The sequence below is a fragment of the Octopus bimaculoides genome, chromosome 7, assembly GCF_046866305.1.
Source record: "Octopus bimaculoides isolate indiv1 chromosome 7, ASM4686630v1, whole genome shotgun sequence".
Taxonomy (NCBI): Eukaryota; Metazoa; Mollusca; class Cephalopoda; order Octopoda; family Octopodidae; genus Octopus; species Octopus bimaculoides.
The window spans coordinates 15292932-15319457 of record NC_142934.1 but is presented as its reverse complement, the minus strand read 5'-3'; the positions used below and the strand labels follow the sequence as shown (position 1 = coordinate 15319457).

The following is a 26526-nucleotide window of genomic DNA, read 5'->3' as shown; positions in this document are numbered from 1 at the left end:
TTCTTTGTCTATCTCTCTCCCTCTCTTGTTCTTCATCCTTTCTGTTTTTCTCTCCCACCCTTTCCCTATTCTTCTCTCCCTTTCACCATTCCCTCTCTCTCACTCTTCCTCCTTGACTCTCTTGTCGCTGACACGTGACAAAAGGGGATCTCTCTTTCTGTCCACTGCCTTCCTAAAGAAAAGACATGCTTTTTTCTGTCTCTTTTTTCATAGCTCGTCTACCTAGTGTTCATAATAATTTTTTCTATCGTCTTGGCTCAACAGCCCTCACCGTTTGTTTTTACTGTCTTGTTCCCACTGTCCTGTTCCTGTTAACACTTTCGCCCTCCGCAAAAAAATCCCAAATTTTATTGAATTTGCTTTGCGGGAAGGACTGTTCCAACGAAATCGCGTATTGTCCTTATCTTCGAAACGCGGAGTAGATGAAACAGGGACAACTTACTTTCTCTTTGTCCTTCTACTTCATGTCATTTCAAAAATGTAACTACAGGTGGACTGTTGGTGGTGTTTTCCCTCCTTCTTTTTCCTTTGGACTTTCCTATGTTTTCTGTTTCCGAAGAAGCGCTACACTCGAAATGTAAAACAACCACTCTTTTCCTTCTCTGAGCATCTTATTTATAATTTGCATGTGCTACGTGCTCACGTTGTTGTTTTTTCTTGTCTTTCTTCTCAGTGTTTTAAATTAACTAATTATATATATATGTATGTATGTATGTATGTATTATGTATTATGTATGTATGTATTTATGTATGTGTGTATTTATGTGTGTGTGTCTTTGTTTGTCCCCGCCCCATCATTACTTGACAAACAATGCTGTTTATGTCCCCGTAACTTAGCAGTTCGGCAAAAGCGACAAATAGAATAAGTACTAGGCTTACTAAGAATAAGTACTGGGGTCGATTTCTTTGACTAAAACCCTTTAAGGTGGTTCTCCAGCATGGCCACAGTCAAATGACTGAAACAGGTAAAAGAAGAAAAGAATATATCCATTTTCTTTGTTCAAAGGGTTAAAAATACTTCTGGTCATAGAAAAAATAACAGTAATGATAGGATTTTGAGACATCTAATCATTAAACTGAGGAATAATTACCAGAAAAGTAATTCTTATTCAATTTAAAGTAGCTGGTTTTAAAATTTCTGAAAGAGATTCACATAGTTACAGTACTAAACAGCAATTTTAGCAAAACAAATTAAGCAACACTAATAATAAATCAAAAGACATAAAAAGAAACAAGCTTTTGATGGTTTTACAGATATTTCAAAATTATGATGCTATGATGATGCCAGGTGTTTCCATTATTTTATCCAACTCCTGTATGTATATATTTGAAAAAAATGAATAACAACTACAGTAATGTTTGTTACTACTTTTATGTGGCTGTTCCATGCAGAACAAATGTTACTCCATTTTAATCCCAGGACAACATCTTTCCCGCTGGTTAATGACACACAAACCGTCTGTTTTATTGCAAGTAAACAGTCACAGGTTGTGTGTCATTAACCAGCGGGAAAAGCAGTTTTCCTGGGGGTTCAAATGTAGTAACATTTGTTCATTTGTTCTGCATGAAATAGCCACATAAATGTGATAATAAACATTACTGTAGTTCTTATTCATTTTTTTTCAAATATATACATACAGGGGTTGGACAAAATAATAGAAACACCTAGCATCATCATAGCATCATAATTTTGAAATATCTGTAAAACCGTCAAAAGCTTGTTTATTTTTATGTTTTTTGATTTATTATTAGTGTTGCTTAATTTGTTTTGCTAAAATTGCTGTTTCTTTTCAGATATCATCAGAGAAATGTAATTAAAATGACAGATCTACCAGACTTTCAAAAAGGTCAAACTGTTGGTGCTCATATGGCAGGTGCTAGCGTAATGAAAACAGCCGAAATATTTCGTGCTATTCGGTACTGTTACTGTATTTTTCTCGCTCAGTGATTTAAAACATGTTTTTCTCGATACGAGATCAGTGACTGTGTCAAAGGCTCTTTTAACATTTGAGGAAATGTAACGCATTCAAGGGAACTCTGGAAAAGCATCTGCAGTGGTTTTGCAAGAGCTTTCTTGCATGTTTTTAACAGAATTGGTGGGAGTCCAGCTGGGCCTGTTGCAGAGTTTGAGTTTAACTCGTCAATGGCCAACAATATATCCTCTTCTGTAATGTCAATGTAATTGATGATCGCCTTCTTCTCTTGTAGGTTAGAGGTGTTGAAGAACTCATCAGGTCTGTTTATTTTCATATATATATACATATATATGACGGGCTTCTTTCAGTTTCCGTCTACCAAATCCACTCACAAGGCTTTGGTCGGCCCGAGGCTATAGTAGAAGACACTTGCCCAAGGTGCCACGCAATGGGACTGAACCCGGAACCATGTGGTTGGTAAGCAAGCTACTTATCACACAGCCACTCCCATGCCTAAGTCCATAAAAATTGCTAGTTTTGCAGTCAAATCTAGTTAAGTAATCTCTCTCCTGGAGATCTTTTAACAAGCTCACTAGTTAAACGTGACACCAGTGCCTGTTCTGTGCCCTATGCTTTCTAAAGTCAGTGAACTGTAACCTTAAACATGTGAACATCATATTCATCATCATCATCATCATTATTTAACACCCATTGTCCATGGGTTGGACAGTTTGACCAGGACTGGCAAACTGGAAGGCTGCAGTCTGATTTGACTGGACAAATTGTAATTTCACAAAATATACAAAAATCTGAAAATTTTACCAACTGAAATAATGAGAAGTAAGACAGTATAGATGTACACAAATTTATTGAGTTCTTAAAATGAGTACAAAAGAAGATTAAAATCAGTCCATTGGTTTCATTATAAAATCTTACAAATAAAGGCAATATAATATCATTTAAAAGGTAAAATTAATATTCTTTTAATTCTCGACAAGATTTAAAAAAAGAAATCAAAATTATATGCTTTTCATTGTAAAAATAATATATTTGAATAATATTGTTAAGATTTAATGGAAGTAATATTAGGCATTATAAGCACAGATTTCTGCCATTAGTAGAATAACATCCCCTCCTAGTGCTATGTGACCAAATTGGAAATGAAATAGTATTAATAAATTAATAGACACAATTTATAATACACAAGAAGATGACATGGTAAGCTGCCTGAAGTAATGTATGAATGGTATAGTCACCCAGCTACAGATAGAACTGGTCTCAGATTAGAACTTATAATGTGTGATACCATTTATTAAACTGTAGTTGATATTTAAGATAGATCTCATTACTTAACATTCGTTTCTCACATGGGGATAATTTGCTTGTATTATCTTCAAGTACAATATGTGAATTTTTATAATATTGCTAGCTAAATGATATAGCTGACTTAATTCTTGTGATGGAGACCCTCTTTAAGAATCACACTACTCTATGCAAATGCTACTTTCGTATTTCAAATTTGGATTTTTGCTTTATAAATTACTAGCATTACACTAACTCTGCTTACAGTAGCATTTTATTTTCAGACAACATTTGATGTAATGATATCCAGAATGAACTGTAATGAATATCAATAAGCTAAATACTAAAATAAATTCTTACTCATATTTATTAATATAATTATTATATTTTATCATATTCTCAACATCTTTTTCTGAGTTTCCACTGCACCACCAGATGCACTTGTGTCTTACTGAAGTGCATACAACATTGTCTTTTGTGGTTTTAGAATTGTGACTTACTGGAATCATCATTATCTAATGTCCGCTTTCTATCCTGGCATGTATGGAAAGGTTTGAGAGGAAACCAGAGACTTGTGTTGAGCTTCAATGTCCCTTTTAGCATGATTTCTACTTAATGGGTCTGTTAGGTTCCTTCATATGTTACTTTAGTTGTTCATCTGCATTGTGTAGAGTATGTGCTTTGGGAGTTGCGTAGTGACTGTATCACATATTTGCTTTGTGTAAGTTGCGCCATGTGCTTCGGGTGTTGTGTGGTGCCTGTATTACATATTTGTGGTGTGTGAGTTGCTATGTGCTTTGTGTGTTGTGTGGTGACTCTATCACATATTTGTGTTGTGTGATGTGTTTTAATGTCAGGTGTTGATTGTGTAGAATATGTGGCAGTGTAGATTGTTATATTATTGGGAGGCACATGTGTAGAATATGAGATGAATGGAATGTAGATGGTAGTGTGTGGGATGGGCTATAATACTGATATTATAATAATCAGTATTGTATCACCAAAGATCGTTTCTTTGGATTTTCTTGCAATATGTCACAAGCAAAATATATTTCAATTCCTGCCAAGCTTCATGACAAATTTAGGTCCATATGTGGAGAAATAGTGATTTTAAAGTTCTACATTGCAAACTTGAACAAGACATAATAAAGGACAGATGCTAACCATCTTAAACAAGGAATAGGAGTTAAATGTCATTATTCTTTATAAAGAAGACCAAGGTCCTGCAACATCATATTAACCTTCTTCTAAAGTGGAATCAATGTGATACTAGTTATCATGTATCACTGGGATTTCATGAAGTAAGGATGGTTATACACGCTAGTTGCTTTTCTTCTTCAGTTCACTATCCAGTTCTTTCATGATGCGTAGTGCAAGCTCATCCCTATATGTAGGAACAACAACCTGGACATTGACTGGGAGTCCAACACTGCCTGGAATTGACTGCAAGAAACAAAACATATATTTGGAATGTTTATAAATGTTGTGGAAGAGTCCATGTCAGTAAAGTTTAAGATAACCTCACTGAACTGCAGTTCAGAATGACATAAATTTATATTTTGGTGTATATCTGAGCTGAGTAAGACATAACTTTACTTCTTATAGAAAATAAATAGATATTAATTTAATGCGACTGTGTGAATACATAAGATGAATTAAGATTATGTAATTTCCCAGGTTATTTAAACTTACAATTCTAGAGGTTCTGAATTCAATCCGACGCAAAGCACTAAAGTAATTCACAAAAAGTTTACCAAAGCATGAAATGCCATGAAATGCAGAGAGCAGAATGAGAACAGTGTATTTCCATGGATCAAATAAAAAGTTAAGTTTGATATTCCAATACAACAACTAAGTTCAACACAAGACACCTGAAGAAGGCTGGAGCATACAACAGCTGAGATGTAGTGAAAGCAACTATCAAGATGAGGACACCACTTTTTGAAGAGCTCAGGTTTAGGGGAGGTTTTCAGTTCTTCATTTTGGTCCAACAACTGCGAAGAACATTTTTTATTATTGTTCAGAATCCACTTTGTGTATATTGAACAAAAATACCTTGTAATTTCTTCCAACTGAGTTACACAAACACTCCCTTGTCACTCTCACCACTGGAAATGCAGTAAATCAGTGATTGGTCCATTGGAATCCTATAACCAAGAATGCTATGGTTCCACAGACAACATACACATACACAAAACAAAAATAATGAAATAAAAAATAATTCCACCTTTTTCACAAAGTATTCAGTCAATGTTTTAGCACTGTAAGTCTTTTTTACATCTTCTTCTGTTACCTTGGTAACAGGAATAGACACAACAGGGTAGTTCAATAGATTGTAGAGCAGGGTGTAGGACGGAAACCCTATAAAGAAAATAAATCAGGTGAAAGTAAAATGATTGTTGTTGTTATTGTTTATATTCACAAGTCATTCCCTGCCCTGTTGAGCAGTCCTATGATCAATGATATCTAGCAGGATAATTGTGGTGTATGCGTGCGAGTAGATGTAATCGCCTTACCTCGGTTTTCCTTTCGTCTGTCTTGCGGTATCTGATCCTCGAAGCTTGCCCCGACCCGAAGAACACTAGGAATAGCAGCTGCTTCTCCCAAACCTAGACCGTCACTTAGCACGTCTTCTCCTGACCACCACCCCGTTCGAAAAGGGCACGAATCTCGATCGAGGCTCCCTCTGCCCTTCTTCCTCTTCCGGTCAACTCCCCAATCACTGATGTCATACCACAATAATTTTGTCTGTTTTACATTCAGGACTTTATGAAGGTGTACTGAAAAGTTCCTGGCATGGATAAAAAAAAATACAGGCGGATTGGCCTCCAGCCAGACTTTTTTGTGATACCCTCAAAGCAAGGAACTTTCCGGCACCCCCTTGTATTGGTCACCTGCTGGTTGGCTCGGCTCAAAGTATCCATTTTGTAATTCTTTCCAGTGACATTCTAATCACTTCTCTGTAATACTGGAACTGTGACTTCTCAATGCGAGTAAGTAGTGGTACAACCTGGAAAGACTCCCTGAGCTGTGCACCCTGGAAAGTAATATTACTCAAAAGGTCTTTCGGATAAACCCCAGTTTAGCCACTTGTATTCATGATTATACCTTTTCAGTCATTAACCAACATTCATAACTGATGAGGATATGTACAGGAATCAAACTGAAGACAATAGATTTGGCTTTTTAACTAACATCTCTTCATGCTGGTATGGGTTGGATGGTTTGACAGGAGCCAACCAAGTAGGAGATGGCACGAGACCTCTGACTTTGTTTATAATTTCAGCAAACAAAACTGTTTTCTGATCAGCGCTTACATCTGTCAACCGATAAAAAAATTGACTAGAATATTAGCATTTGAATCTACTGGAACATATTAAGAATATATATGCAAAGCATCATCACAAATCTTTCGGTACACTGCAAATAACAAGTATATGACAGGCTTCCACTCACCATTTGAAAGGTTTTGGCCAGCTTGGGGCTATAACACAAAATATCTGCTGAGGATGCCACACAGTGGGGCCGAAACCAAGACCACAGAGTTGGCAAGCAACTATCATAACTTTTACACTTACAGGTAATGTTTCTTACCTATCAAGTTTTCTAGAAGTTTACTTTTTAAATGTTCAATTTAGATTAATTTAAAGTGTTGTGGACTTACTTCCAAAGTTTGAACACTTTATCAGAAGTGAAGTTGAAGACATGACAGGGCAGATGAGAGCATCCAATTTATCTTTTTGCATAGCATCAGCAAACTCTTTATCATATTTCTGAAACATAAATCACAAATCAAATCTAATTCAGGATCACCAGTAATAAGTAATGGTTCTAAGTGTGTGACAACAAATCTGTTTACTCCGAGTGAGTACTTTATTTAAATGGTGCAAATATAGCTGAATAATCACTTGGAGAGTAACTGAGAAATTCCTCATGCTAGATATAGACCAAATTGTGGCAATCTACAAATATATAACATGTTCATATTCATGAAATGCTTACAATTTACTAATACATCAAAAATATGGAATGTTTTTCAAACAAATTCAAGCTTTTATATGAACTGGTAGCAAGAGTCTCAAGTCTTAATCTTTCAAAAGATGACTATGTAGTGAAATATTCTTATTCATGAGCAATTTACCAATATACTAGATGCATTTCAGAAGCTTTTTTTTTGGAGGAGATACAGTTATAACTGTTCTAGATCATTGTAATTTTAGTACCTCATTACTAAACAGCTAATAAGTTGACAATCCAATTAGAGGAGATGGCTGAAACAGCATATTGGATACACTTTACTAGATGTTGTTTGCCACAGCCTGTCAAATGCTGCTTGTCACAGCCTACCAAATGCTGCTTGTCACAGCCTACCAAACGCTTCTTATCACAGCCTACCAAATGCTGCTTGTCACAGCCTACCAAACGCTGCTTGTCACAGCCTACCAAACGCTGCTTGTCACAGCCTACCAAATGCTGCTTGTCACAGCCTACCAAACGCTGCTTGTCACAGCCTACCAAACGCTGCTTGTCACAGCCTACCAAATGCTGCTTGTCACAGCCTACCAAACGCTGCTTGTCACAGCCTACCAAACGCTGCTTGTCACAGCCTACCAAACGCTGCTTGTCACAGCCTACCAAACGCTGCTTGTCACAGCCTACCAAATGCTGCTTGTCACAGCCTAACAAATGCTGCTTGTCACAGCCTACTAAACATCAATGATTTCCCACCTAATATTATTTTAGTGTCACTAAAATGTGTTTTCTGTCTCTCATATTGAAATGAAATGCCAAATAGAGGGCAACATTGTCCTTACCACTATTTAAAAATTTTTTTTTTTTTTGCCAATACTGGTACTTGTAGTGCCAGTCAAACCAGCAGTTACTGTCTGATTTTCCAATGCAGAAAATACTGGCCAGTAAAGCAGCTGCTGGGATATTTGTATCTGCAGCTGGTGGCCAGAATAGTGGCTGCTAGGGTTCTGAGGGTTGAATTTAAGGAAGAGGGAGAGCTTATATTGCAAAAAAAAGTTAAGTAACTTCTATACATTTCAGGTAAAAACGCCCATCATCAAGCATGAATGGATTAAAGAAATTTAAGTTTATGCAGCTCTGGTCAATCTGTTCACTTTTGGTGATAGGCCTTTGTACTTGAAATATATAAAGATTACTTCTCTTTTCCTTTTTGCATTGTAAGAAGCTCTTCATCTCCATTATTTGTTATTTTATTTCTGTCCTACAGTGCTTCAAGCAAACTACAATTCCCATCTTACTTTAAATGGAAGAATATTTTAAACTGACTCACTTCTTTTTCAGCAACCAAACTATATATTTCAGGATATTTTCTGGAATTGGAGAGAAAAAAGAAAAAAATGAAGAGAGAGAGAGAGAGAGAGAGAGAGAAAGAGAAAGAGAGAGAGAGAGAGAGAGAGAGAGAGTTGACATTCAAATACTTTGTGATTATCTAATATATCATCATCATCCAATCCATGCTTGCATGGATTGGACAGAATTTTGATGAGATAGGTTTTCTACAGCAGGATGCACTTCTTGACACCAGCCCTTGCCTTTTCCTATCAAAAATAATATTTCTCCATAACCAGACATGTTTCCACAAGAGATTTGGAAACAATGGTCACTGCTTGAATGATAGTAGGTCACAACTAACACATGTCAAAGACAAGGAGACATACCTTTGAAACAAATTTTGTTGTAAATTGTGAAGGGGCTACTTTCAGTTTCCATCTACCAAATACATTCACAAGGCTTTGATCAACCCAAGGTTATAGTAAAAAATACTTGCACAAGGTGCCATGTAGAGGGATTGAACTAGGAACCATGTGGTTGGGAAGCAAGCTTGTTACCACACAGCCACACCTGCACCTAGCCATGCCTATATATATACATATATATATTCTTTTATGCATTTCAGTCATTTGACTGTGACCATGCTGGAGCACCACCTTAAAGAGTTTTTTATTCAAAGAAATTGACCCCGGGATTTATTCTTTGTAAGCATAGTATTTATTCTATCAGTCTCTTTTGCTGAACCTCTAAGTTACAGGGAAGTAAAAACACCAACATCAGTTGTCAAGTGATAAGAGGGGGAAAAAACAGACATAAAGACACACACACACACATATATGCGACAGGCTGTTCTTTTTCAGTTTCCATCTACAAAATCCACTCACAAGGCTTTGTGTTCGGCCTGAGGCTATAGTAGAAAACACTTGCCCAAGGTACTATGCAGTGGGACTGACCCTGGAACCATGTGGTTGGGAAGCAAGCTTCTTAACACACAGCTATGCCTGCACCTATATATAAACATTATCACCACCATTTAATGTCCATGTTCTATGCTGCCGTAAGTAGGACTATTTAACAAGGATTCAATGGGTCCAAGAACTGCATCATGCTCCAATGTCTGCTTTGGCATGGTTCTTACAGCTGGATGCCCTTCCTAATGGCAACCACTTCAGTGTGTACTGAGTGCTTTTCCTGGTTCACTGGCAGCAGTGAGGTCACCGTGGAGCTCACAAGACAATGAACCTTGAGACAGAGAATGGGTCAGCTTTATACTAGAAGATGAAGGGTTAAAGTAGGCAAATAAGGGAGGACAAGGTCCTAGAACAGCAACATAGCTGCTCACATTTAGATGAGAGATGGATACCTCACATACATGCGTGCATACGTACATACATTGGTACCAATTTGTGAGTGCTCATGTGGTGCCCTGTTAAAAGCACACAGTACACACTGTAAAGTGGTTGGCATTAGGAAGGGCATCCAGCTGTAGGAACCATGCCAAATCAGACTGGTTAAACCATCCAATCCATGCCAGCATGGAAAACAGATGATTAAATGATGATGATAATGATGATTAAATGATGACAGTAATGATGATACATACATTACACACACACACAAACCAAAGCAGGGTAACTAATTCCATACTCACCTACATCCATCCATTGATCTTAAGATTTGAAATGAAGTGTTGTCCTGCAAGATAATAGAGAACAGAAAAAAAAAGAAAAACAAGAAAATAAAAGAAAACAAACACAAACTTATGAACAAAATCTATTTTAAAAGATGTTTTTTTTTTAATATTTTAAAGTTTGAAATAATTTAGATGAAGTTTTATTGTAAAATAAAGCGAAAAATTTATTTTTCATTCACGCGTTGTCCTCTTGTGCAGTGCTTCTCAAACTATCTGATGTGGCATACCGGCAGTTTTGTTTTCCTTTGTGCCAGGGACTAGTAATATTTCTTAATAATATTAATTTATACTGGAAACAAATACATATAATGAATATAATAAAAGCTGAGAATGTTTTTTATAGCGTATATTTATTTTGTAAACAAATAATACAATATTATATAAGCATTTTATAATGTTTCTTTCTTTTCTGGAAACTGGCTCCAGTAATTGCTGTTGTCATAGTTGTTGCTGTACTAGTTGCTTATGCAACTCCTTTTACTGTTATTGTGGCTTTTGCAACTATATTATAGAAAATAATATGCGCAGGAGTGGCTGTGTGGTAAGTAGCTTGCTTACCAACCACATGGTTCTGGGTTCAGTCCCACTGCGTGGCATCTTGAGCAAGTGTCTTCTACTATAGCCTTGGGTCGACCAAAGCCTTGAGTGGATTTGGTACACGGAAACTGAAAGAAGACCATCGTATATATGTATATATATATATATATATATATATATGTGTGTGTGTGTATATGTTTGTGTGTCTGTGTTTGTCCCCCCAACATTGCTTGACAACCGATGCTGGTGTGTTTACGTCCCCGTAACTTAGCAGTTTGGCAAAAGAGACCGATAGAATAAGTACTAGGCTTACAAAGAATAAGTCCTGGGGTCGATTTGCTCGACTAAAGGTGGTGCTCCAGCATGGCCGCAGTCAATATATATATATATATATATATATATATATACATATATATATATATACATACATACATATATATGACGGGCTTCTTTCAGTTTCCGCCTACCAAATCCACTCACAAGGCTTTGGTCGGCCCGAGGCTATAGTAGAAGACACTTGCTCAAGGTGCCATGCAGTGGGACTGAACCCAGAACCATGTGGTTGGTAAGCAAGCTACTTTCCGCACAGCCACTCCTGCGCCTATGTTTACTTTTTGTAAGATATTGTAGGGTACCAGATATAGCCTGTTTGACATTGTAAGAGACCAGATATAGCCTGTTTGAATAAGTAGAATATTTTGGCTGGATATGGCCAATTTAAATGCTAAAAGGTTAAGAAAATATTACTTACAATAAAATAAAGTAAGAGAGCTAAAATTCTGGAAAAACCTTCAGTAATTCTTAGAAAGAACAGCTCCTTACTCGGTGCCTCATGTTCTCTGAAAAAACAGAAAAAAAAAATAAAAACAGAAATATGCTAAACCTTTGGCTTATACAAATTACTTTGAAAGTAATTGCCTATTTATTCACATTATTTTTAATTAATCATGCATTAGCCTACTCTGCAGAGTGGTTGGTGTTAAGGAGAGCTTCCGGCCATAAAAGCCATGCAAAACAGACACAGAAGCATGGTGCAGGCCCCAGCCTGGCCAGCTCCTGTCAAACCATCCAACCCATACCAGCATTGAAGGAGGATGTGAAACGATGATGATGATGATATCTTGTAGCTCTGAGATTTCAATGATGCGATTGCTTTTTAGAATGACATTGTCTCCATGAGACTTAACATCCAAAGATCGTGCTTCACCACCTTGTCCATGTCTTCCTCTTCCACACATCTTTCTCTATTCTTTACTGCAGATCGAGAGGTTGAAGCATTGAGTTTTTCCACTCCTGGTAATCAATTTTTTTTGATTATACTGCAAATTCTCTAATTGTGTTTACAACAGCTGCACTAATCCCCACTAGTTTCCTAGTATTCTGGAATTTTACTCTCTACAATACTTACATTATCTTGCCTAATCTGCGGCCATCCAACCACAATATGCGTGATGCTAAGCAGAGAGCATACAGGACTCTGGGAGGAGTAAATTCAACGACCTGTAAATTAAATGAAACAGCAACATTTATCAGTGATGTATGCTTTGTTGCAGGAGCAAATAGGATAGAAATTAGTCATTTATTTGTATGATAATCAAAGTGAAACATGGAAGATGATGGATATGGAAGATTGAAGATCCTTAGTAAAAGGACAGAAGATATCAGCCAAAGCAATGTTCAATCCACTGAGTGGGTAAATTAACTCAAGAGAAAAACTTATAAAAATTAAAGATATGGTAAAGTTCAGAATCCAAGCAAACGGGTAATAGTTTGTTAGCAATAATTAAGCCGTATATAAGGGCAGCAAGCTGGCAGAATTGTTAGCATGCCAGGCAAAATGCTTGTTCTGAGTGCAGATGCCACTCGGGTCAACTTTATCTTTCATCCTTTCAGGTTTGGTAAAATAAGTACCAGTTGAAAAATGGAGTTGGTGTAATTGATTTAACCCCTCTCCCAAAATTTCTGGCCTTGAGACAAAATTTGAAACCATTATTAAGTTGGTGGTAGGCATCGAGCTAGTAGGATCATTTGCATACCGAGCAAAAATCTTAGCAGCATTTCGTCTATCTTTACATTTTGAGTTCAAATTCTGCTGAGGTTGACCATGCCTTTCATCCTTTAGGGGGTTGAAGAAAAAAGTACAAGTGAGTACTGGGTGCAATCAAATCAACCTGTTCCGCCCCCAAAATTGCTGGCCTTGTGTCAAAACTTGAAAGCCATATTGAGTAGAATTGAACTGAAAAGCTCAGAAATTACCCTGACCTAGTTTTGAATTAAATGGAGGTTAAAGAATATGTTTATCATTCTATTTGTTACTGGTGCAATTGGAACGATACATAACTATTTTTTGTAAAGACACCAACAGATGAGCTATAAGGATAGTCAAAGGTATAGGCATGGCGGTGTGGTTAAGAAGTTTGCTTCTGAACCAGGTGTAAGGAGTTCAGTCCCACTGCAGGTATAATGCTAGCTAATGTTCTATATTATAACAGTGGGCTGACTAATATTTTGTGAGTGAAACTGGTCAACAGAAATTAAAGTTGCCTATTGTATATGTGTGTTCTTGTTAGTGATTTTGCATTGTCTTTATATATTGAGATTGTGAAAAATGTAACATAGATAACTCAGGAGAAGTTAGGATGAAAGGCAAAATAAGCCTTGGTGGAATTTGAACTTAGAATGTAAGGATGGATGAAATGCGGCTAAACGTTTTGTCTGGCATGCTAACATTTGACAAACTTAGTAAATACAAGGTCCTGGAAATTGAAATACAAAAGATCTTAAAGCAAAAACTGTTACTGTTATTATGGGTACCCAATGTATGATAAAAAAGGGATGTCAGAAACATCTAGACAACATCCCAGGAGAACCATGTCTCAGAGAAATCTAAGAGATTGTGCTGACCAGTACTGCCCATATCCTTAGAAAAACCCTATCAATTTATGTTGGATTGTATTATATGGAGGTATTTTGCTGCTGCCTTAGCCATTTCCCCTCCCCAAGCTTTCAGTTATATTTCAACATCTCTTAACCTTCACCTGCCCTAGGGTGCTGGGTGTGTCTCGGCAAGTGATTGCAACAAATATGCAGATTAAAAGTAAGTAATAATAATTATAATAATAATCATGACAATGATAACATTCTTACCGTATGCCCTTTAGCTTCCAAAGCTTTCTTTGCCATAAGAACTGCTCTGCGGCAGGCTGGGATAGAACTAACTGTATTATCAGTCACATAATATCCAATCCGCAGGTTTTTCTTGCTTTCAAACAACTGAAAAGAGAAAGAGAAATTAATTTACCATCATCATCATCATCATCATCATCATCATCGTTTAACGTCCGCTCATTATCATCAATTTTATTATTATCATTAAGGTGGCAAGCTGGCAGAATCGTTAGCACTGCTGGACGAAATGCTTAGCAGTATCTTGTCTGCTGCTATATTCTGAGTTCAAATTCCGTGAAGATTGGCCCGGGCACTTTTACATGGCACTAAAACAGACATTTTTACATTGTACCCACACTGGTGCTTTTACGTGGTGTCAGCACCTATGAGCCTGCAAGGCGATGATGACAGTAACATAATTTTGTTATCATTAAGCTGATTTTTGGAACATAGATTAACACAAAATTTAAATGGGAAATTAAGATTTAAATCACTTTAAAATAGTCAAGTGTGTAATATTTGACCAGGGTTAGTCCCAGGGTGGGTCAGAATCACAAGAGCTTACTAAGCGTTTTCAACAAAGGCACAAGGCCACAAGCGCTTGAGAATAACCTGGGTACTGATGATGAAGCTGGAAATGGTAGTGGTATTAATGGTCATGGTGATGGCAATAATTGTGGTGATGAAGATGATAATGGCACAGAAAATGAGGGTAATTGTGGCGATGGTGGTCAGGGTAATGGTAAAGATGGTATTGGTGGTGACAGATGTTGATGAGCAGACACTGCAGAAATAATTCTGAAAAATGTATGAATATCAACAAAAACCATTCCTTACATGATTCTGGAATTCTATAGGGGATATATGGGGATCCATTTCAAAAACTTTCTTAGAAAACAATGCTTTTGCTGCAATAATCAAACCATCAGCAGTCTGTGCCATCGGACCAATAGAAGGACGAACTGCAATTAGATAAATAATTAGTAATTAATAGTAGAATTCTTATGAATTAGTAGTGTGTGTGTGTGAATAAGAAGTTATCAAATCTGTAACATCAGGACTCACTCTCTGTTCACCTTGACCCCCTACTTTCCCCAATATATCAATCTGTAGTAACTTGGATTAATGATTTTACCATAACTCAGCGAATAAATGTGAGTGAAATTTGGTAGTTGCATGAGATTCTGAATTCGTCTGGAGAGTGTGGTTGAAGCCAATGGCAATTTTATTGAATAAATTTACTGTTTATTATTTCAAGATATTTTTATGTAATTTTGGTTAATATATCTGTTAAAATGAGCTTTCAGTGTTATTTTCATTTTTGCATAATTTAGATGACAATTTATTCACCGCACCCTGTATATGCGCATACAGTCATGTTACAAGGTTCACAGACAATCGGTGGACTCATGTAGTTGTCAAGTGGTACTTGTGCAAGTGGAAGAGACCACTCGGAAGACCTCTAATCAGGTGGGAAGATGATTTAAGAAAAATGTTTGGAACAACGTGGAGGAGAATTGTAAGAGCACGAGAGGAATGGAGCAAATGTTGTGGCCAGTGGAACCGTCTCAGCACCAGGCAGCCTGACCGATCAAGATGATGCATGTACGTCTGTGTGTATTACATTACATATCTACATTGGCAATATGTTTTTGTTGTTGTTTAGATCAAGGTTACCCCACCTATTATATGGTATTGAAACTGTAGCCATCCCTTGACTGAGTATACCTCTGATAAGACATTTCAGCTGTAACTATTTTGTCTCACTCTGACTTCCAGACAGCTTATATTTATCCAATGTCCTTCCTTTTTTTAAAACACTAAGGTAGGATTTAAGAGAGATTTGACTGCTATTTCTAGCAGGTTTATTACCATGTAGATTATCTTTCATTGGGTCATGTTACGCTGATGTGTATACATCTAGGCAAGAAGGAAAAGTAATATAATTCTTACTGAGATCTTGTTTCTCTGCAGCAATAGATAAACTTCCAGTCCTACAATTAGAATTGACAAAAAAATAAAATTATTAAAAGGAATAATTTACCAAGTCATTAATGAATTACAGTCTGATATTAGTGATGAATAATACAGCAATTACAAAAAAAAAAAAATTATACACTAAAAGCAAAATGAGGCCTTTGAATTAATAACATTTAAAGTTTTGGTATAGAATAAGGTCAACTATTTGTTTAAAGCAATCATTCATCGCTTGCTGTTATGTTAGTGTCTTTGGAAATGAAAAAAAAAAATACCAAGGGTTAGCATTTTCAGAAAATTTTTTTGAATGCATCAACTCCAGCACTTATTTTTTTAAAGTTTGGTACTTATTCTATTGATCTCTCTTGTCAAACTGCTGAGTCATAGGGAAAGACAAACCAACACCTGTTGTCAATGGGTGGTGGGGGCAAACACATACACAAAGACACACACACAACGGGTTTCAGTTTCCATCTATCAAATTCACTCAGAAGGCTTTGGTTGGCTGAAGACACTTGCCCAAAGGTCGATGGAATGGGAATGAACCAAGAACCATGTGGCTGGGAAGCAAACTTCCTAACACACAGCTATGCCTGCACCAACATGAAATAATTTCAGTAAGGGGAGATATGATATCAGTTAAATATAAAGTGATAGGCGCAGAAGTGGCTGTGTGGTAAGTAGTCTGCTTACCAACCACATGGTTCTGGGTTCAGTTCCACTGCATGGCACCTTGGGCAAATGTCTTCTACTATAGCCCCAGGCTGACCAAAGCCTTGTGAGTGGATTTGGTATATGGAAACTGAAAGAAGCCCGTCATATATATGTATATATATATATATATATATATATATATATATATATATATAAAGGGACTCTCACTCAGAGTAAAAGGCAGACTGAATGACGCATGCGTACGAACAACCATGCTACATGGCAGTGAAACATGGGCTGTAACTGCTGAGGACATACGTAAGCTCGCAAGGAACGAAGCCAGTATGCTCCGTTGGATGTGTAATGTTAATGTGAATACCCGTCAGAGTGTAAGTATCTTGAGAGAAAAGCTGAACATTAGAAGCATCAGTTGTGGCGTGCAAGAGAGACGATTGCGCTGGTATGGACATGTGGTGAGAATGGAGGAGGATAGCTGCGTGAAAAAGTGCCACACCCTAACAGTTGAGGGAACCCGTGGAAGAGGTAGGCCCAGGAAGACCTGGGCTGAGGTGGTGAGGCAAGACCTTCGTACATTGGGCCTCACCGAGGCGATGACTACTGACCAAGACCTTTGGAAATGTGCTGTGCGTGAGAAGACCCGGCAAGCCAAGTAAGATCGTTGCCAGTGCCCCTGGACTGGTTCTTGTGCGGGTGGCACATGAGATGCACCATTTTGAGCGTGGCCGTTGCCAGTACCGCCTGACTGGCTCCTGTAGGATTTTCAAGCGAGATCGTTGCCAGCGCCCCTGGACTGGCTTGTGCGGGTGACACATAAAAGAAACCATTTCGAGCGTGGCCGTAAAAGCACCCACTACACTCTCTGAGTGGTTGGCGTTAGGAAGGGCATCCAGCTGTAGAAACTCTGCCAAATCAGACTGGAGCCTGGTGTTGCCATCCGGTTTCACCAGTCCTCAGTCAAATCGTCCAACCCATGCTAGCATGGAAAGCGGACGTTAAACGATGATGATGATGATGATGATGATATATATGTGTGTGTGTGTGTGTGTTTGTGTGTCTGTGTTTGTCCCCCTAGCATTGCTTGACAACTGATGCTGGTGTGTTTATGTCCTTGTCACTTAGCGATTCGGCAAAAGAGACCGATAGAATAAGTACTAGGCTTACAAAGAATAAGTCCCAGGGTCAATTTGCTCAACTAAAGGCGGTGCTCCAGCATGGCCGCAGTCAAATGACTGAAACAAGTAAAAGAGTAAAAGAGATTTATAGAATCAAGAGGGTTGTGGAAAACATTTCACAGACTTACCCCATACGAGTAATAGTTGTTTTTAATCCATAAATACCACAAAAGTGAGCTGGACAGCGAATGCTACCACCAATATCCGATCCTATACCCAAAATTGATCCACCATAACCTATGAGAGCTGCTTCTCCTCCACTGGACCCTGCAGGACAACGATCAGCTTTATGTGGGTTACTAGTCTGTCCATAAATATTATTATCGCATGAGATACTGCAAAGAAAAATATAAATACACAAAAGTTAAAAACAATTGATAAAAATAAATGCAAGCAATTAAGCAATTATCCATGAATTCATTCTACTGTAGTGACACACACACATGCACACACAGTATCTTACAGAAGTATGTACACCCCTAAAAAATTTCAGTTAAATTGACATTACACTGAAAATTTTGGAGGAAATCAAACGAAATTTATACTGAATAAAATATATCATCCATGCAAACATTATACAAATTTGAAACATAAGACAATAAACATTTGCTATAGCGCTTGAAAATTAATATTTCATTCATATCTTTGAAAATGTTTATTGTTTTGTGTTCCAAATTTGTATAAGGTTTGCATGTATAATACATTTTATTCAGTATAAATTTCATTTGATTTGCTTCGATATTCTCAGAATAATGGCAATTTTAGTGAAATTTTTTAGGACTGTACATATTTCTTTGAGATACTATGTGTGTGTGTGTGTGTGTATATATATATATGCCAGTACCCCAGCCCTGGCTGGCTCCTGTGCCAGTAGCAAGCAAAAAGTACCATCCGAATGTGGCCAATGCCAGTACCGCCTGACTGGCTCCCATGCCGGTGGCACGTAAAAAGCACCCACTAAACTCTCGGAGTGGTTGGCATTAGGAAAGGCATCCAGCTGTAGAAACATTGCCAGATCAGATTGGAGCTTTTCTATTGTTCAATATTTGAAATAAAGTTTTGTATTTCTAGTTTGATGCCTGCTGCTTTGGAATTGTCCTTATCCAAGGCCAGAATTGATTTCTTGGAAACTCTAAGCTACTCATGTACAAACCATGCATTTCTAAAAATCCCAACAACTGATAAAAACAAACAGAAGCAATTAAAATATTTGTCCTGGTTGAATCAGTAGAGCACCAGAAAAAAATGCCTTGAGGCAGTTTATGTTCCGAGTTCAAATTCTGCTAAGGCCAAGTTTGATATTCATCTTTCCAGGCATGATAAAATAAATACCAGTCAAGTACAAGGATTGGTTTAATCAATAAAGCCTAAAAATTTCTGGCTAAGTTGAAGCAGGTTAAGCAATTGTATAAATGCTTTCTCTTTAGCTTGAAATAAAGGATATTTCATACAAGATATGATATGTAAATAGAAGGTTGAAGACTGGAAAGAAGACTATAATATAGCTCCAAGGAATTAATGATGGCTCACCTCATCAAAGTCTGTGGTACATTTGTTGTGACAAATGGAACAGCACCAAGTTCTTTCAGGCACTGAAATAGAAATTATAAATGTTCAACATCAATTTAATTGCACCAGACAATAGTAATGAATTCAGGAAAAAATAATAGCACTAATTGTATAGCTTATTGTATAGTGCTCAATAAAGACTTCATTCAGTCATGAAGTGTGTACGATCGCACCTAGGAAGTTCCCCTGTGGGACACAAGACAGGGCAAGGTTGTTTGTGAAAGACCAGCAGTCACCCATGCATACCAGCGCCTCCTCTCCATGCCACTGATGTTATCCAAAGGAAAGGCAAAGACCAATACATTTTGAAGAAATTAAAAGATGGAAAGGATAGAAATAATGAGGAAGAAAGAAAGAAAAAAAACAAATTAGAAAGCTAACAATAAAATGAGGACACACTGCACCAACCACCACCAAGCATTTCAAGACTTCGAAAGGATTTGATAAAATAAATAAATCTGTTATAAAATTAGGATTTAGAACATAACATTATTACATAAAAACATGACAGAAGTTTTAATTTAAATGCAATTATTTTAAAACATTTCTGGTGCCATGTAAAAAGCATCCAGCCCACACTATAAAATGGTTGATGTTTGAAGGGGCATTCAGCTGTAAAAACCATGCCAAAACTACTTTGCCTGTGCTGGTGCCCCATATGAAACATTCAGTCCACTCTGCTGGGTGGTTGGTGTTAGGAAGTGCATCCAGCTGTAAAAACTATGCCAAAAACAGACACTGAAGCCTTGTGCAGTCTTCTCTCTGGGCAGCTCCTGTCAAACTGTCCAACATACACCAGCATGGAAGGTGGAGGTTAAATGATGATGATGATGAGGAGGAGGCAGCTTTGTGTTTTAGGATTAGAGTCAGTCTTGGAAAGAAAGAAAGACATCAAATAGGTTAAGCCCTCACTTTTCACTACCACAACTGCATTGTGGTCCTGAGATTGCTAAAATTGGCTGAAGAATTTTTTGAGTATAAAAATAAAACATACCTTAACAAGATTTGAATCACGTGCAGAAGGTGGGTTCAACAGCCTGGAACCTAAACCGTTGGTTGAGTAAAGTCCCTAATTGGATGCAAAAAAACAAAAAAACAAAAAACCCAGATCAGTTACTATAAGAAGGTCAAGCAACAAACATTCAAGTTAATTTCACTAGTCAACAACAGAGCTGCTACATGGTCAGCTGACCTGTTATAAATAGCAACCAAATCTCTCTCAAACCTTACTGCTATAGCAACATAGTCCCTGATATACAAACTGACTGGATGATCATAAGTGGAATGTCTTTGCTCATAAGCCTTACTCAAGCTTTTTTACTTTCTTAGTCAGTCTGTTGCTTATTTGACCTTTAGTGGTTAATTTAATTTATAAAACTGTAAACCTAGAATTTGCTAGTTGCAAAAACCAGGTTTCTTGCTGTAGAGGCGTTACATGGTTACTTATATTATAGAAGAGAGGATAGGAGTAATTGGGGTGAAACTGGGAAGAGAGTTAATGATTGCCACAGTTACGGAGAAAAGTTTAAGGTAAAATGAGAAAATACATGAACTGCAGTTCAAAGAAGAAACCAACCTTGTAGATTATATTTTCTTTCAGACTAATTGGGATTCCGTGAAGAGGTTTTGTCACTGATGGCAGAGAATCACACTTCAGTGCTAATTCCTGGGAAGAGAACCAAAATTGTTAAAATTTTTTTTGCATTCAAGCTTAGGTGGTGCTCCAGCATGGTCGCAATCAAATGACTGAAACAGGTAAAAGAATAAAAGAATACAGAGGGAGAGGGGGGGTGTATGTGTACACAGAAAGAAAAACAGTAAACAATATATAGGTGGCAGGGAATATATCTGTGGCATACACAAAATACACTTGAAGTAACTGTGGATGCAAAATACTACATATAACATATAGAAGACTTAAAAAAACAACGAACAATATATATAAAAACACATAAAAATACACATTGATGTCTGCATAAAGAACAGGCCAAGTTTCTTACCTCAGCTTCAGGAATTACTGCAATTAAACAATTGGTTTTCTCTTGTGCTTCAAGTGCCTGAGGTAGAAAACCAGAGGTTAATCACTAAATATTTATTTATAATATTAGCAAAAAGACAGTAATTTTGAGCAGATAAGTACAGTTATTTAACTCAGTTTTCAGTGTATTACTGGTACATAATTTTGTTTTTGTCCTTACCCAGCATGAGCATAAAAGAAAGTCAGCTACAGTAGGAAATGAATTCAGAATGTAAAGGTACATAGCAAAATATTGTACAGCAATTTGTATGCAACTTTAACGATTAAGACAATAATCTGTTAAGGTCAACAATTATGGTGATGGGTGGATATCTTCCAGCAATGAAAAAAAAAAAAATATATATATATATATATATATAAATTAGAATAATACATTTCTAAATCTCTCAGAGAGACTTAAGCAGTAGTGATGCGATAAAGTAGTTGTATACTGCCAACTTAACGTGACAGTCCCAATAAGGGAATATACTACTGCTATTTAGCCCTAGGAAGCTGGACCGCTTCCTGTTGGCCTTGACACATTTCCTGTGTCCTTTTATCTTTGCGAGGGGGAGACAAACTCCTCCACCCAGCCTAGCCTGCATTCAGGGACATGTTTCTGAGTCTTTGCTCATCATCAGCCTGAAGTAGCACGACTGGCTGTTTGAAAGAGTCTGTTTACCTCTCGCAAAGATATACTATTTCAGTGCTTAAGTCTCTCTTGAGAGATTTAGAAATGTATTACTTCTAATTTTTGTAACCATTTTCCTGTTCTTGTCTGTGTTGCAAGTTACATGGCAAACTCACTAGTGTGAATAGCACAAAAAAAGGACTCAGTACACTCTGTAAAGTGGTTGGCATTAGGAAGGGCATCCTGTTGGAAAAATCATGCTGAGGATGACACTGGAGCTCAATGCAACCCTGCAGCTGGTTGGTTCCCTGCCAAACCATCCTACACATGCCAGAATGGTAAGCTGACATTAAATGATGATGATGATAATGATAAATTACCAGTAATCATTGCACATAACCTACCTTTCAGAATGCCAGCCGATAATAGGTGGAGGTTCTTCTTAGAAGGATTCAAAATTTCAGTAGTGCATCTTTCAAACTTGTTTTACAATGAAACATAAAAAATACAATCAAAGAAAGGTTTAAAAAAAACCCCAGAAAAAGAGATATAAAATAAAAAAAAACAACAACCTTGTACTGATAAGCTTGAAGAACATCAATTGCTTTTAATGAACGATCTTTGAGTTGCTTCTGGAGTTCAACAACATCTAATGATAGAATTCTGGTTCTCATTTCTTCTGTTAGCTGAAAGACATGAACAAAAAAAAAAGGTCTTGTATGAAAATTAAAAGGAAGAAACCCCCACCAAAAAGAACAGCATTTCAACATTTTAAATATTATTTTCTGTTTTGGGATTGTGACTATGTTTAGGCCTTCCTGCCAGCGCAAGAGTTTCTTATCTGCAGTTTAATGATTCACCATTTCATATTTAGAATAAATTTTTAGTTCCCTTATGGAGTAAACGATGTAGCACAACAGATCATGCTAGCATTTCAATTGGGATATACCAGATTAATATTTACAAAGCCTAAGAACTTATAAATGATAATGAGGCTAAGATACTGATCTTTTTATTGAGACTAACGAATATGGATTTAATTATTATTTGTAATTAAGGAGTCTGGTCAATGACAGAATCAGTCTAACACCAGAGAAAATTCTGGCTATAATTAATTACAGCCTCTTATGTTACAAAGTTCAAAATCTCACCAAGTGGTTGACATTGCTTTTTATCATCTCATGGTTGATAAAATAAACATGGAACTGGGGTAGAGGAAGACCCAGGAAGACATGGAATGAGGTGGTGAAGCATGACCTTCGAACGTTGGGCCTCACAGAGGCAATGACAAAAGACGAGACCTCTGGAGGTATGCAGTGACTGAGAAGACCCGGCAAATAAAGTGAGTCCACAGATGTAACCTACACCAGTGCCACATAACCAGCCCATTTAAAAGTACTTTGGATCATAGAGTGATATGCTGTGCTTGAGGAGACCTATTGAGTCAAGTACATCAACATCAGCAATACCAAAATCAAATCAAATGGAAATTGTAGTTGTGAGCCCCGTGCCGGTAGCACATAAAAAGCACCATTCGAATATGGCTGATGCCAGTGCCGCCCTAACTGGCTTCTGCTCCGGTGGCATGTAAAAAGCACCCACTACACTCTTGGAGTGGTTGACGTTAGGAAGGGCACCCGGCTGTAGAAACACTGCCAGATCAGATTAGGGCCTGGTGCAGCCTCCTGGCTTGTGTGGAATCTTGGGAGAGGGAGAGAGAGAGAGAGAGATAGATAGACCTGTATTTCAAATACTCACACTTGATTTCTGTAACCTCTCTTTCAATGCTTTTAGTTGTTCTGCACGTTTATTGCGGGCATCCTTTACGGCTGCCTTAACTTTCAGGTGCATGTGTACTCGTTTGATAAAACTTACCAGAAAAGCACCACCTGATGCCAACAGGATTGCATATATACCTGGTTCTATGTAAGGATATACCTCTGCAGGTATATATAGCTGGCAGTATTTACGAAGTACGTTTTCCATGTCTCACTGAAAATAAACAGACATAAAAATAAAACAAGCATGAGTGGAGGAGGTGTGAAAAGAAGATAACCTAAGGATATATTTCATACTGACAAACCTGAGTAGACAAATTTTAAAATAGATAAATAAGAGCACTCAGAGAGCACAAACCCCCGCCAAGGCAACATCAACATCCTCTCAACCATTAGCCTGAGATGATTTTTAAAATGAGAATATTTGATATAAACTTGACTGCTCTCACAAACGAGAATACTAAAAATGAACCCGATCGCTTTCAAAAATTAAGTAAAAAAAAAACGAAAAAGTAATTCAGAATCCTTGTCTGGTACTGGATCGATCCCAAAATCTAATCACTTCTAGCCAGTCATGGGGCCAAACATCCCTGAAAATTTTATCTGAATCCATCAAGCAGTTCTTGAGATATTTTGTCTATGGACAAACAAACAAACAAATATGACTGAAAATAATAACTCTGTCTTCGCTAAGGCAGAGGTGATAATTAAATGGAATTAAATAGATACATAACTAGCACTGTAAGTTACAACTATGAGAGCTCCAATTGATCCCCAGCAGATGTCCGAAAGCCTCGGTAAGTGGCACTACCATTAGTACCATGTCTAGATTGTTGAAGGCCACAGAGGACACTATCTTCAGTAGGATTAGCCACTGTAAGTACCTCTGCTCAATGAAGAAGACCGTCGTTTTCATCAAGGCTTGAATGAAGCTGATATCAACTGCTACAGCTACCTCATGTGACCTACTAACAAAGGTACAAGACTGGAAGCTGAAAGTTGACAAGGGGAAAAAACGGAATTTCCCAAAGATTGTTGCTTCATAATCACAAAAGCCGGACATGGTGTTAATCTTGGAAATGTTCGAGTAAGTGATTTTTATTCTCTGGGAGGACCATATTGAAGAAGGAAAGGAAAGGGAGGAATACATGCATTGCTAATGAGGAACAAAGTGTGATCTTAATGAGAATTTTCAGATCAATTCCTCTGTTAAGTGTATAACATACTGGGCATCATAGAGGCCAGTTGGCTGAAGGTCAACATTTGGCTACCAAAGCAGCAGATGCCATTCCAAAAATTGCAGTGAATCAGATGGAAACCGTGGAGGGAGTAGAACTACTGTGGGTACAGCTACAGGGACATAAGCTGGGGTTTGAACAACCCTGGGTGGGTTGCCTGAGTGAGGATGTCTGACTGTTGAAAGACTCAAAACATCCAATAACCTCAAGTTACACTGCTAACGTGTCCAGGTAGCAGAGCAGTAAGAAGTCTGTTTCCTAACCAAAATGGTCTCAAGTTTAGTTTCATCTTCTACTGTACATCTGGATTAACTAAAGCCTTGTTAATGGATTTGGTAGATGAAAGAAGCAAGCCATATGTGTGTGTTTTACTGTCTCCTAGCCATGATTTTGCATGAAGTTTGCAAGCAAGTGTCACTGTTATGCAAGCAGTCGCCTTTGTTTCCAATCTTCTGTGAAAATAAAAGTGGGGGTTGAGGACATGAAGAGCATCTGACCATGGAAAAATCCACCTGACCCATGCAAGCACTGAAAAGTGGACGTTAAAATGGAGATGATGATAGTGTATAAATATATACATTTTTCTTTTCATTTCTGATAGCATTACCATTGTGAAGTACTTCTGTTCAACTAATTCTTATTACTCTACCGGAATTAAGTAGTGCAAACTAAACTTTACAATACAGAATGAGATTGCACCAAAAGTATTACAAAGAAATATGAACTGAAATAAAATTTATTTGTGTGACAATAAGATCAATTTACACTGACAGTAAACAGACATCTGTCACTGTATACTTTATTTATGCTACTTTGGCCTGTGACCTACAACTTAGTTTAGATGACATGTTAGTTTACTTTCCAATTTCTTAAAATCCTTAGGCTGTTCACGCATTTCGAGCAACTGTTCACACAATTCATCATTAAAATTATTCAAATTTGTATTTCATCTTTATTACCAAATTGCTATGCAAATTTTTAATAAACTCTTTCGTACATACTTAGCATTGTAAATATATTCTTTCAAAGTTCTTACTGTTTCAATAATAATAATAATAATAATAATAATAATAATAATAAAATCAGGTTTCATTTAGGTCTTAGTAAATAATAAGAAACCAAGGCTAAACAACATAATAATTAAAATAAGCACGTAAATCACACAAGATTGGCAGCTGCAAGTTTTGCAACACAAAATTAGCAAAATTTCACCATTTCACCCTTTTTTTTTTTTTCAAGTTTATTTCACTTCTCTACCACAACAATGACATGGTGCAACATTTTCTCCACCATCTAAAAGGTCATTTCTTCGTAAAAATGCAACTGCCTTCATCTTGTTGCAGATCACATTGTAAAAATTTTTAGGAAACATTTTAAGTGTTTTTAGAAATTAAGTTAACTAAACATCCTAAAGTAATTGCCCTTTGTGCAGACCTAACGCGTTACTTCAATGCCTAACAGAGTCAAATCATTAAAAACTGCTTTGTGCAGTTTTTAATAGCATCAAATGACATTTTGTTTCTAGAAATTAACCTTTCAAAAATATGGT

General features: G+C 37.1%; 1 protein-coding gene across 10 annotated transcripts in view; it reads right to left on the bottom strand.

Moving 5' to 3' along the window:
- Positions 1–2767: 2767 nt before the first annotated feature.
- The window catches only part of LOC106867392 (fatty-acid amide hydrolase 1), a 30063-nt gene continuing 6304 nt past the window's right edge, over positions 2768–26526 (bottom strand). For 6 of the 10 annotated variants that reach the window (XM_014912248.3, XM_089354837.1, XM_014912249.3 and 3 more), the window contains 17 exons: positions 23720–23953; positions 22534–22647; positions 21314–21370; positions 20890–20979; positions 20308–20382; positions 19275–19336; positions 17873–18079; positions 15874–15914; positions 14758–14882; positions 13900–14025; positions 12161–12252; positions 11504–11591; positions 10174–10217; positions 8521–8560; positions 6883–6991; positions 5446–5579; positions 2768–4661 (listed from right to left, as the gene is read on the bottom strand). In XM_014912248.3, coding sequence (XP_014767734.1) covers positions 4539–4661; positions 5446–5579; positions 6883–6991; positions 8521–8560; positions 10174–10217; positions 11504–11591; positions 12161–12252; positions 13900–14025; positions 14758–14882; positions 15874–15914; positions 17873–18079; positions 19275–19336; positions 20308–20382; positions 20890–20979; positions 21314–21370; positions 22534–22647; positions 23720–23947 — 1755 coding nt within the window. In that variant the 5' untranslated portion in view covers positions 23948–23953 and the 3' untranslated portion in view covers positions 2768–4538. The other 4 variants (XM_089354839.1, XM_089354840.1, XM_052969271.2 and 1 more) reach the window with 3 other exon arrangements.